Below are 13,064 nucleotides of genomic sequence, written 5' to 3'. Positions count from 1 at the left end.
GCTGGCCCCGCGGCCGACGGCCGGGGAGCGCGAGCGCGGGCGGCAGAGGCCTCACCGCCGACCCTGTGGCCGCCTCTCCTTGCTCCGCGCCGCGGTGCATTTCTTTCCCTTTCCTTTGTCTCGTCCCCCTTCGCGGGTGAGGACATCCTTAGTGAACGAAGTGCAGCCCCAAGATGGCTGATGGCAACGAGGATCTGCGGGCGGACGACTTGCCAGGACCAGCCTTCGAGAGCTATGAGTCCATGGAGCTCGCCTGTCCCGCCGAGCGCAGCGGCCACGTAGCCGTCAGCGACGGGCGCCACATGTTCGTCTGGGGCGGCTACAAGGTCAGTGGGCGGCCGGGCCGCGGCCGGGGTCGCTGGTTCTTACCCGGCTCCCTGTTGGCATCCAGGTTGGCGCGCCCCCCACCTCGCGACTCTGCCCGTTGGCTCGTTTCCCAGCGGGCGACAATCTTCTCACGAGCCCCCCAACCCGTCTGAAGTCTCCAGGGCGGTTGTCACGCCAACCTGATGCTTACAAAGCCCGCTCCCTCCGCCCCCCGCGTTGTTGCCATTGGAACGTTATTCTGGGGAAAGCTCTGTTCGCGTTGGTTGGGCGGTGCAAGAATACGAAACATGTTTTAACTCGAAGGGTTGGGGGCGTGAAGGAGAGGTGGCGGTGTGTGATATCATTCAGACCCTTTATCGGACTAACTAGGACTTCAGACCCTCTGGAGACGGGGCCAATCGGCCCGCCGATAATACCGCTGCCCACTTACCCCCTGGAATTCCGAAGGGCCACAGGAGTCGCCTTATTCAACAACCTTCCCGCCCCTGCAGTGGCAGTCCCAGCCACACCTGTGCGGATGGCCATCACACCATTCTTTGAATATTTCAGGGCCGTTTTCCCTCTGGTTTCAGCTGAGAAAGGGTTGAAGTTTGTCAGAACAAACGCCTCTTAGGAAAATTAATGGAAAAGCTCCATCAGTAGTCAAAAAATCCTCAGCAACAAATGTAACGACCTAGAGCAGCCCTTTGACCCCAATCATAAACAATGCGATTAGTTACCAGTTTAGAGCCAGTTGCATTTGTTCTCTTTACTCCTCTTGGGGTGTCCTACCCACGTGTCTACTTAAAACCTTGCTCACTAGTTTTCTTGCCCCTTTGATTTCAGGGCTTCCCCGTAACACTACATGCTAGAATTGTCTCATTTCATTTGGTGCGGTGGCTGTGATCCATTCCTACCACAAAATATTTTTTTTCCTTTTGGTCTTAAGAGATGATCTCCCCTCAATTACTTGAAATCTCCTGCCTTGGATGACTTGCTTTGTGACTCTGGTAACAGGTTTTAGTTTACAGTACAGTTGACCTGATCATAGTTGGCCATTTTTGAGATACTTGTCATACCTTCATTTGTTTTAGCCACAAAAATAATTTTTACCAATCCTAATTCATCTGCAGTGTTTTCCCCAGTCTCCAAATGATTAGGTGTTTAGAGAGTACTTAATAGGGGTATGGAACTGTGAGGTGGGAGGAGCAGATATGTAGTGACCCTTATTAAAATGTAAATAATTCCCCTGGAGAGAAGCAAACTTGCTGGCAGTCACCCTCAAGTCTGAATTACTTCATTCATAATTCTGTTGGTAAAGGTCAGCAACATTGGGCAAATGGGACTTTTCTTTGGTGGTGGGGAGGGGAAGGATTGTCAGGGTGGAAGCTTGCTGTTGGTGCTTTAACAAGGGCCAGGAAACCTGGGGCTGAGGCGGGGAAGAGGCATGATCGCTACCCTGGGTGGTTCCAAAACAGGCTATTCTCCACATTTAGACTGGAACCCTGAGACCCTTGGAGTAAACCTTGCTTCCTACATGTAGTCTTCTAGCCTTTCCCTTCATCAGTGGTGTAATGGAAAGACAACGTTTACACGACTAACTGCTCTATTTCTTATGTTTAATACTCAAGCTTATTGGACTCTTGACACTCATTTTCAGTGAACTGCAGTTGTTTACTGTGTGTTGACATTGTTCAGAAGTGGCCAGGGAGGGTCAAAGGCTGGAAATGTCGAGCAGCTGTCAAACAAAGTTCAGGGAAAGGAGGATGGAATCCTGGCTCCACCATTACTTGCTAGTAACCTTGGGCAAATTGCTTAACCTCTCTAAAAAACCTGTTTTCTTGAAATGTCAGCTACCTTTTGAAACAGAATAAGGCTAGGCCTGTGAACCAAACTGACTCCATTTTCCCTGCAGAGAACACTTTGTTACTTTTCCACTTCTCCTTCATGAGACCCCTCAGGGCAAATAATTACCCCATGGGCTGCCCTGACAAAATAGACTGAGATAAGGGAAGAAACACATTTACTGAGTTGCAAAATCCCTCCCCAAGGCTTGTTTACTATAATTATTAAAGTTACAGATTAACCTTAAGACCCCTTTAGGAATTCCCACCTGCGCACAAAGCATCAAGGTGACTGCTATAGTGACCCTCCTGGGGTAACAATGACGAACACCACTGCCTACTGAGCATGCGTCCATGAAGCAATCAGGAAGAACAGAACGGACCACCTCCAGTGACGCTGGCCTGCCACCCCTTAACTCATTTCCCCATAAAAGACCCTGAACAGCTCCCCCCCGGGGGTCGAGCTTTCCTGTAGCTATGCCCCTTATGCATAAGTCCATCTCCTCTTTTTATAAAGCACTGCTTCCTTTACCGCTGGGTGTGTTATTCATTTCAATGACCCAAGAGCCTAATTCAGTACAAGCCAGGACGTAAGGGGACTCTAGGTGACAAGGATGGCCCTGGGATTTCCCCATGCAGCACACATGCTGCTCTAATAACTGCACCAGAGAAGACCCCAACTGCAAGAGACAAGTGGCCACCGAGACTGTTTTGCTCCTGTGTCTCTGCTGGAGAGCCTAATTTAATCACTGGCAAAAATTGGAAAGCTTTGGACACCAGAAAAGACTCTAGCTGCAAGAGGCAAGTGTCCACTGGGACTATTTTGCTCCCATGTCTCTGCTGCTGGTAGATCTCTCTCCTGGAGTCCCCAGCCTAAATTCTGACAAGGTAATGCTTTATTCTCTTTACCTTTCTCTGATTTTCTGAGCCTTCTTCTGTTTGGTTGGATTGTATCCACGTCTGTATAGGTGCACCCTGGAGGGCTCCTGGGTATGCTTTTTTTTTCTGATTTAAATCTAGTCAATACTTTTCTTCTTTATGCTGAAAACAGTGGGGAGGACTGCTTTTATCTATTACTGTTAATGGAATAGGTTGGCCACACCGATTAGGACTAGGCTAAACTGGACCCCACTGCTCCTCTTTTCTCTTTGTTTGCTTGGTTGGACATTTAGTTGAGTACCTGTAATCTGAATAAACCTTCCAATCCTTGCATCAACTTTTGGACTTTCAGGTCATTTAAGGCAAGAGGGCAAGCCAAGCCTGACCTGTCGGTAACACTTTTAGGGTTGTGAGGACTAAATAAATCAATCCATGGATAGCACTCAGCTCCAGCATATGGTAAGCTCAGTCTATTTGTTAGGAATTCACACCTGAAGGGAAATGGAGCAGGACAAGAAATTTAAAATTATGCACGTGGACTTGATATTTGCAGATCTTTCCTATCTGCTTGTTGTTACAGAATGAATGGGTGAAAGGAAAGCATGGCTAGAAAACCATCTGTCATGTTAGCATAGGTCAGGCACTTTCAATAGTCATGGCACATGTAATCTCTCCTGATGATGTCATACAACTGAAATTTGGTGCCTGGTCTGTTCAGGATAAAGTGGCTTTGGAGATTTCCTGGGGATCTCTTAACTTCTTGCACTACTGCAACTACTGTATCAAAAATTTTAATTAAGAGCTGTCTGTATTAAGCTTTACCTTGAATATGTGGCATGGGTTGGGGAGGATTGTGCATTTAATATGAGTATAATTGTAAGACCTGTTTAACTTTTTATAATTACCGATTTCACAATTAGTATCTCTAAGATAGATAGGAAAAATATACAATAGTGCCTCTTTAAAATATCAATTTTTTTATCTTTGCAATTTTTTCCATTCTTAGAGTAATCAAGTCAGAGGATTATATGATTTTTATCTGCCTAGAGAAGAATTATGGATCTACAACATGGAAACTGGAAGATGGTAACTGGATATTATGAGGGGGACTAAAAAATTCAAATAAGGTTGCAAAGAAAAAAAATGTTGTAAAATCCATTCTGATGAATAAAAGTATTTTAATTGAGGATGCTAAGCTATTTATATATTCTGAAAACACTGTTCTGCTAGTTCAGCTTAGCTGCTAAGCTTAGATACTTTAGTATCTCTTCAAAAGTAGTTCTGTAATTACTATGTACTTTTATGATCATGGAAGAAATTTCTATTCAGAGTTGTATACATAAAGTATCATAGTAATATTAAAATAGGGGTAGAGGCTTCAGATCCTGGGGTAGAAAGATAAAAGTTCTGTAATTTATATTTTTTCAAGATGTTATAAATCTTGTTATATGGTATCTTGAAAAGCATTGTGATAGATTTTAGGTTTATAATTTTATCTGCTGAAAATAATGGTAGTATTCTATTTTATGAGCTCTAAAATTAAAATTTCTATGCAAATCTCTTTAAAATACTGTTTTAAAATGTTCCATTTTAGACCAAAACAAATTTAAATTTGGCTTTTTATAGAAATGGGGTATAATCTGAAAGGATCTTTTGTCAAACTCTTAACAGTGGGAGTCAAAAGCATTCCTTGGTAGAATTAAAATGTTTCTCAAAAAGGCTACCTATCCATGTTTGGGGATTTATAAAGTGGTTTTCCCCATGGTTTGCTTTGTGAGAACTGTACTTTAAATATCTACTTATTGCAGATTCAGAACTAGAATAGTAGTCCCACTTGATTTGAGTTAAACTAAGGAAAAGGACTATTTCTGTACATTGCAAATCAGTGTTAATATGAGCTGTTGGCTAATCATTTTCTAGGGAGTTGGGAATTTATAATAGCATTCCCTAGCATTAATAGAATTCTACATTTTTTTTTTAAATAAACCAAAACTTCAAGCTTACCAAAGTGTATCTGTCAGTGTGAGCAGAAGACCTTGAGTGTACTATTAATATTCTGAACCTTAGATTTTTTAGGTTTACTGACTCAGATTCATTTTTAGATTCAGAATGAGTGAATACATACAAAGCACTCAGAGGAGCGCCTGGCACACAGTAAGCACTATCTAAGTATTTGTAGTATTAACGTAAGGAACTGAATCACATTCATTTAAATGGCTAAAACGTGACTGAATAAAAAACACCTGTAAATTAATCTGTCAAGATTGGGAATCCCGAAGTTTTCCTTTTGGGTTCCCGGCCCATTCAAAAATAAAACCACCACTTATGGCCAAGTAAATAAAAAGCAAACAATTTAATTTGAGAAACAAAATGGTACGTTCCTACAATAATAAAGTATTACATTTAGGCTTTTAAAATGTCTCATTATGACAATGTGTAGGGCCAGCCGGCATCTCCCCTGGAGTGAGTCAAGAGGGAAAAGTTCATTCCTTGAGTTAATTTCAGAGCTAGAAGAGACCCTAGACATTATCTAATCAGCCCTTACATTTTTATTTTCTTCCTTTATTGTGGGGATATAAATAGAGGAAATATTAATAAATTTTTATATTTCTTCCCTTTTGGATCAATGTAAAACTGATTTACATTGTTTTTCCCTCCTCAGGAAAAAAATTAACACTGAAGGTGATGTTCCTCCCTCTATGTCAGGCAGCTGTGCCGTGTGTGTAGACAGGGTGCTGTACTTGTTTGGAGGACACCATTCAAGAGGCAATACAAATAAGGTTAGTGTTTCTAAGGATTATGGTTCAAGGCAATTTTATTTATTCTTTCAAATAACCTCAGATTTCTGAGGTTAGCCCTATACTTATTTCTGTCCCAGCTAAAAATTATATGTACTTAATTATGGTATGAATGTGCATTTTAGTATTTTATCTACCAGTCTATATTTACCTAAGTCTTTTGTAAAATTAACTTTTGTTGGTAACCTGAGTGCAGTAACTTCCTAGGTTCTTTGTGCTCTTTGCAGCAGCTTACTCCCTTAGAACCCCTGAATGTTAGATGAACATTAGTAAACAAATTTTAAAAAGAACATTACAGACAAACTGAAGATGTAATCATGAAGGGAAGGGTAAAAATAAACAGAATACTACTCAGAAAGCCACAAGAATAAAGTAACATTGACAAAATTTTATATATTAACATTCCTATAGTTTGTTACCCTCAGATACTGTTGTTCAGACTTTGCCCATATATTTTTCCAAGTAGGAAAAAGATGTCAGTTCTCTTTCAGGCCAATAAGAGACAGATGAAGTCATTTAAAAAGGTGCATATGATACAGGTAGACTCTTATCAATTCATTTATTTGGCAAATTAGTGAGCACCTTATATGCTGAGCACTTGGCTGGACACTGGAGACACATTAATGATACAGTCCCTGCCTCTAGGAGCTCACGTTCTAGAAGGGTCACACATAGTAAGTAAACAGTTGCAGTAGCATCTGATAGAGATATACACAGTCTGACACATTGAAATAACTCAGTAAATACTGTTGAATATAAAAAGGGCTGACCAATTAGCTCAGCTGGTTAGAGTATGGTAGTCTTTGACACTGTGTTTGGTAGGATCAGGAACTAGAACAAGGAAAGTCTTCACCCAAGAGGTGATGCTTGAATTGAATAAAATTGGAAGGGGTAGCCAAGGTACAGAGATAGAAGCAAATATATCTTGTTCATGGAAATGTCAAGTGGTTTTGGTAGCTAGAACATATGGCCGAGATGGTTTCAAACTGTGTGCCTAGAAACTCTTTAAGGGTTTCTTTGAGATACCTTGAGACACATGTGGGAGCTGCATATGGTATTAGGTGGGCTCCAGAACACCTCCCTCCTTCTCCATTTTAACAAGCATAGCTCGACTTCTGTTTTTATATATTGGACTTTTGCTTAAGATTTTGTTTAAAGAAAGGGTTCTATGCCTAAAAGAGTTTGTGAGGCATATCTATCAGCTGTAGTTGAGTCATGTTATTTTTCAAAGGCAAGGGGGAGAAAAATAACTTTGACACAACTTGACAAAGGTTGGAGGGAGAAGCTGTGGTTTTAAAGGGTAGTCACAGAAATAGTAGTATGTCACATGGCTAGGGCTGAGTGTTTTAAGTTTATATATAAAATATATATAAATAAAATGGTCGGATATATTCAATTACCTGGATGTGAACCCTATGAAGGACAGACCAATATTTAATCTTTTAGGTATTGGTCCTTAGCTCCTAAAGTTAAGTAGGCACTGAAGACATGTATGTTAAATTGAATTGAAAGGTAAAATTTCTAATCCTGATTTTTTTGGTAATTACATCCTGATCTGATACCCATAAATTAGATAAGTACAACTTGAAGTGCCTATCTAAGACAAGATGAGGATCTTGTGCCAACATGTAAATAAACCACTGCTTATTTCCTCATCAAGAAAGTGTGGCTATTGATTAAGCATAAGTTCTTGGTGAAGAGGAAAAAAAAATGTGTTTATGGAAGAAAATTAGTTGAACTAACAGCATGGTTAATGACTTGGTAAATTTGCATTCTTTCACAAGTTCCTAATCTAGACTCAGACCAGTCTGGCAGCCAGTCTGCAGTCACAGTTTCAGTAGCACTGAGTTAGATGACACTGTTACTATCAAAGATCACAGTAAAATTAAATGACAAAGTTGAATTTCTTTCATATAAGCAGATCTAACTAAAATCTTTGTTTCTGACAGTTCTACATGCTGGATTCAAGGTCTACAGACAGAGTGTTACAGTGGGAAAGAATTGATTGCCAAGGAGTACCTCCATCATCAAAGGACAAACTTGGTGTCTGGGTATATAAAAACAAGTAAGTTAGCAGCATAGTACATTTGGGTTTTTATGTGGAAAGTGGTTTACCATTCAAGTCTTCTTAGCCAGTAACCGTTATAAGCATAGAATGTACCTCATAGGACTCATATAAGGATTAAGTGAATTAATACATGAAAACATTTAACTTAGCACCTAAGACATACTTAAGTGTTAGCCACGTTAGCCATTATTATTTGAATAAGTATTTTCATATACTCAAGTTGCCTTCTTAAGTCATATGACAAAATAAGAAGAAAAAAATCCCTTGGGTCAATGTTTGAATTTTTTGGGTTTTACCAAACAGGTTAATATTTTTTGGAGGGTATGGATATTTGCCTGAAGATAAAGTATTGGGAACTTTTGAATTTGATGAAACATCTTTTTGGGTAAGTAAAGTTTCATATTTGCATGTAGTTTAACTTAGTATGTTGAAATAACACATTTTACATTTGCTAGTAGTTTTGTTCATTTTGCTTTGTTAATAAGTCAGACAAGCTATATAAATTTACAAACTATTTATAAAATTAACTCAAAGAGATTCTTATTTTCTGTAGAATTCAAGTCATCCAAGAGGATGGAATGATCATGTACATATTTTAGACACTGAAACATTTACCTGGAGCCAGCCTATAACTACTGTGAGTTATTGAAAAATAATGAATTATTAAAGGAAGGCTATTCAGAGAAGGGGGATATACCAGAGTTGGGAGGTGATGTAAAATTGACAGTTCATTCTTGTTGTTTTCTGAAGAGAGAAGATCCATAGCTTTCATTATTCTCCAAGGAATCTAGAACCCAGAAAAGTTTAATGAATGTATAAAGAGACTGATCCAGCATCTATTATCTAATAGATGTTAAGTGATAGCTGCTGTTGCTCATAATTAAATAAACATAGCACTAAATTTATATTACTTAAATATATTTTTTTCCCTCTGATACAGATATTATATAATGTGCTAGCTTTTATTTTTTAATTTTTTTGGTGGCTGGCCAGTATGGGGATCCAAACCCTTGATGACCTCGGTGTTACAACATTGCACACTCACCAGCTTGGCTAACCGGCCAGCCCTATCCTTTATTTTAAAAGATAGGGAGCTGGCCGGTTAGCTCACCTGATTGGAGATTGGTGTTGATGACACCAAGGTCAAGGGTTTGGATCCCTTCATGGGCCAGCTGCCAAAAAAGAAAAAGGTAAATAAAAGATAAGAATAAATAAGTAAAGCAACCATTCTATTAACCAGCCCATTCAGTAGCAATATTTCAAAAATATAAAATTAAAGTTCCCAGTTTGGGTAGTAAGCTGCTGCTGTTGTGTAGAAGTCTGCACTTCAGCATTTAAAAGCTCAAGTATCTTACATATTCTTTCCCACATTCAGAGAAGACTTTGATATCTTCTCTCCATTTATAAATAGTTCACTTATTTATTAAATTGCCTCTGTGACTTTTGAATAGGGTAAAGCACCTTCCCCTCGCGCTGCCCACGCCTGTGCAACTGTTGGAAACAAAGGCTTTGTGTTTGGAGGCAGATATCGAGTGAGTACATAAACAGTTTCAATGACTTGCTTTTGAATTCTTCAAAATGGTAACTACTTAATTGTCCTTTTTTAGGATGCTAGAATGAATGATCTTCACTATCTTAATCTGGATACGTGGGAGTGGAATGAATTGTAGGTATCACTTTAGATATTTAGAAAAGTTTTTCAAGAAATTTCATTTTTTCCCCTACTATTATTATGTAATATACACTTGCTTAAATTTTCAGTGAATTTAATAAACATGATCATTAGGTCCCTAAAGAAGGAATTTTACTTTTGTGTTTCCAGTTACCTTAACTATGTGCCTGGTACAGAACATGTGTTCAATGTTTGTTGGGGAAAAAAAGGTCTAAAAAGCTTTCAAAGAAAATAGTTCAGTATCAAGCATGTAGTTGTTGATTCTAAGAAGCCTTTTTAAATATAATCTTTTTTTTAATAATTCTATTTAAATTTTAAAAGAAAACTTCAATTTGCTCTGTATTAAATACAGTAGCTGCCTTTAAATGCAGGTACTGTAACTTATTTTTTTCAGAATTCCACAAGGCATATGCCCAGTTGGCCGATCTTGGCACTCCCTAACACCAGTTTCTTCAGATCATCTTTTTCTCTTTGGAGGATTTACCACTGATAAACAGCCACTAAGTAAGTCCTTTAAAAATATGATAGTGAAATCATTATATATATATATATTATCCATATATAATAGTTGAAAACCAAGTCTATTCAGAGGGCTATAGGGTTGATTGGAAGGTTTGCTGTTAATTTTGATCCCATAACATACCTATAATCATACATAATGTGATATACTCCATTCTTCCCAGTAAAGAAATGACCCAGAGCACTGAAAAACCTTGCTGAAGGACTATAACACGCAAAGGGCTTCCTTGGTTAATTGCATAGAAAAAAAAGGAAATATACTTTCTGTATCTACTCATGATCTGATTTATTACTTATTTTGCTAAAGGTGTGCCCTTCAAATGTCAATGTCATATTGACTGAATAATATACTTCATAGCACTTTCTTCTTTGCTTCAATCAGGTGATGCCTGGACTTACTGCATCAGTAAAAATGAGTGGATACAATTTAATCATCCCTATACTGAAAAACCAAGGTATGAACTATCTGAAAGGTAATTCTTATACTGAATTAATGAGGTCCATAAATATGCAAGATTGGCAGGAATTGAAGTTTTCGCTCCACTACATCCATCATTCCTTATAAAAATCCTAGCATTCACTAAGGTTTGACTTCATACTTCTCAAAGAAAACCAATGTTACCCTGGTATCAACTGCTTTCTTTTCTGTCATCTGTGTATGAAGAAGAGGGGTAGATTTTTATTTTTGCTTCTTCCTTCTGTTACAAAATTACTGACATAGTTAAAATGTATAATGAAGCTTTTTATCTGAGTGAAATTGCATCTAAATTTGTCATTTAAAAACAAGGGAGGGAACTGGAAAGGGGAATATTTTTAAATCTTGAAAAATGTACATTGGGAAAAAAACAAACTGTTGATTAGATTTGCAGTAGAACTATATAACACAAAGAAGTCAAATCATCCAAAAAGAAGAGTCTGTTAAACACTAAGTTATTTCTCTTGTTAATCTCAAAAAGAATTGCTACAGGAAATGACAGTCAAAACTGGTGTTCAAAGCACATTTAGTTATGTTGGCCTGCAGTTTTTCCCAAATATCTAACCCAGTTAGTCTTGCCACTCATACTTCATTTGGCACAAGTGATCTTGCCATAGAATTATCAGGCTTTCAGTGACTCTCATTGTTTACTCAGGCAGGGCTTTCAGCAACCCCCAGGTATCCTATGTAAGGCCAACTGAAAAGAGGAAGAAGGAGAGGGCACATTCCACCCGGCTCCCACAAGATTTTTATTGCTAACAAAGACCTAGAGAACAGATCATTCACTTTGAACCCCTCAGTGCATAAATGAGGACTTGACCAGAGATAAAATAAAATCCAGATAAAACAGACTTTGGCTTTTCTACTTTTTGTTACTTTTCCTCAAGATTTTACTTTTCACCATGAAGTTTTGGTCTGACATACCTGAACAATGTTTAGTCTTTATTTTATCAGCTCTACTCCATACTGTGAATGATAACTTTGGTGTTTTGAGTGATTTCAAACTCAAGTTTTTGTTTTAAATGAAGGTTATGGCATACGGCTTGTGCCAGTGATGAAGGAGAAGTAATTGTTTTTGGTGGATGTGCCAACAATCTGCTTGTCCATCACAGAGCTGTAAGTATACCACTTCATTTTATTACTGGAACTTTATTTGTAAAGGACTTTTTAATATGTTCTTCATTTCTATTTTTCAGGCACACAGTAACGAAATACTTATATTTTCAGTTCAACCAAAATCTCTTGTACGGTGAGTAACTTTTTACTTGGCACTTAGGTTATTTTAAGTTGGTAAATTGGTGCTCTTGAAAAACCAGGTTTATGGGCTCTTTAAGGGCAATAACGAGTCTTCATTGACAGCTAACCAGATCCTATGAAAATCTTTAAAGGAAAAGGGGTATTTTTTTGTAGTTCTTTAAGTTAATGTACTTCTATTATTTTTCTCTTTTCTTGTCCATTTTCAGGCTAAGCTTAGAAGCAGTCATTTGCTTTAAAGAAATGTTAGCCAACTCGTGGAACTGCCTTCCAAAACACTTACTTCACAGTGTTAATCAGAGGTTTGGTAGTAACAACACTTCAGGATCTTAAGGCTTCATAGACAATGTCTCTGATCACTTTGCATGGACAGCAATCCTGTAAACATCACAGAGTGGCATCATTTGTATAATTGTATGCATTGGTGTAGTTTGCAGCTTTTTGGTTTTAATGTGCATGTGAATGGCCTAGAGAACCTATTTTTGTGTCTAAAGTTTAAAATAAATGTATTTAACATCAGTAACTGTCCTCTATTAAAGCAAAAGGAAAACAATGCTTGGGCTTTTTACCTCAAAGAATGGTTATTATGTTTTCTTTTTGGTATTTTCAGGATATATATATAAACATTATATTAGTCTTACCATTATCAAAATGGTGAAGTTATTTCTTAAAAACATTAAAATAATTTAAAATTTTTCTTAAATGGCAATCAATATTAGTCTATAATTATGTAGCCTAGCATTGTAGAGGGTTTTTTTTTTACATTTACATTAATTTCAAATGGAAAAATATTCTTAATAGGACTGAGCTGATAAAAGAAATTGTGGAAGGACCAACAGGTACTTAGTACTTTGACCTTAATGCTCTGGTGTAGGAGCTGGGCAAGAGGTCATGTTGACTATAGGCAGTGTTAGCCAATCAATTAAAAAGTAACAGTTTTGTAGCTCATAAAAGAATGGAAATAATATATGACTTTATTCTCCATTCTATTAGGAGACAGAAGAACGTTGAGTCAGGAGTCTATAGTGGTAAGCCTGAAGGGCACTTCTGTTATTATGGGTTAAGATACTCTAAGATACTCTATGTGACATGCTACTGATAATTATAGAGGTGGAAATTAAAATGGTACAGAACTGAATGAGATTACAAGGAAGAAATTAAGATGAAAAGTGGTAGTGTATAAAATGCATGGAAATGACCAACATCATTCTTCTAGGTATTATTTCTTAAGCTGTATCATGGGAATTAT

The 13,064-nt window shown here is 38.0% G+C and overlaps 1 protein-coding gene across 1 annotated transcript; it reads left to right on the top strand.

Moving 5' to 3' along the window:
- Nucleotides 1-7: 7 nt before the first annotated feature.
- On the top strand, nt 8-12,390 carry KLHDC2 (kelch domain containing 2). Its single transcript, XM_008567181.1, has 13 exons — nt 8-326; nt 4,036-4,115; nt 5,692-5,809; nt 7,777-7,892; nt 8,199-8,280; nt 8,449-8,532; nt 9,347-9,427; nt 9,503-9,561; nt 9,962-10,071; nt 10,469-10,541; nt 11,590-11,677; nt 11,758-11,810; nt 12,025-12,390. The coding sequence occupies exons 1-13, from the start codon at nt 174-176 to the stop codon at nt 12,146-12,148; spliced, it is 1,221 nt and encodes a 406-aa protein (XP_008565403.1). The 5' UTR covers nt 8-173; the 3' UTR covers nt 12,149-12,390.
- Nucleotides 12,391-13,064: the final 674 nt, after the last annotated feature.

This window comes from Galeopterus variegatus, unplaced genomic scaffold, assembly GCF_000696425.1.
Source record: "Galeopterus variegatus unplaced genomic scaffold, G_variegatus-3.0.2 Scaffold302, whole genome shotgun sequence".
In the NCBI taxonomy this organism is placed as follows: Eukaryota; Metazoa; Chordata; class Mammalia; order Dermoptera; family Cynocephalidae; genus Galeopterus; species Galeopterus variegatus.
This window is presented reverse-complemented; position numbering and strand designations above follow the sequence as displayed.

Bases quoted from the DNA above. Each gene is read 5' to 3' on its own strand.
- KLHDC2 (XM_008567181.1), top strand. From the start codon at position 174: ATGGCTGATGGCAACGAGGATCTGCGGGCGGACGACTTGCCAGGACCA. The intron at 8,281-8,448 runs GTAAGTAAAGTT...TATTTTCTGTAG, and splicing joins TTGATGAAACATCTTTTTGG to AATTCAAGTCATCCAAGAGG. The intron at 11,678-11,757 runs GTAAGTATACCA...TCTATTTTTCAG, and splicing joins TGCTTGTCCATCACAGAGCT to GCACACAGTAACGAAATACT.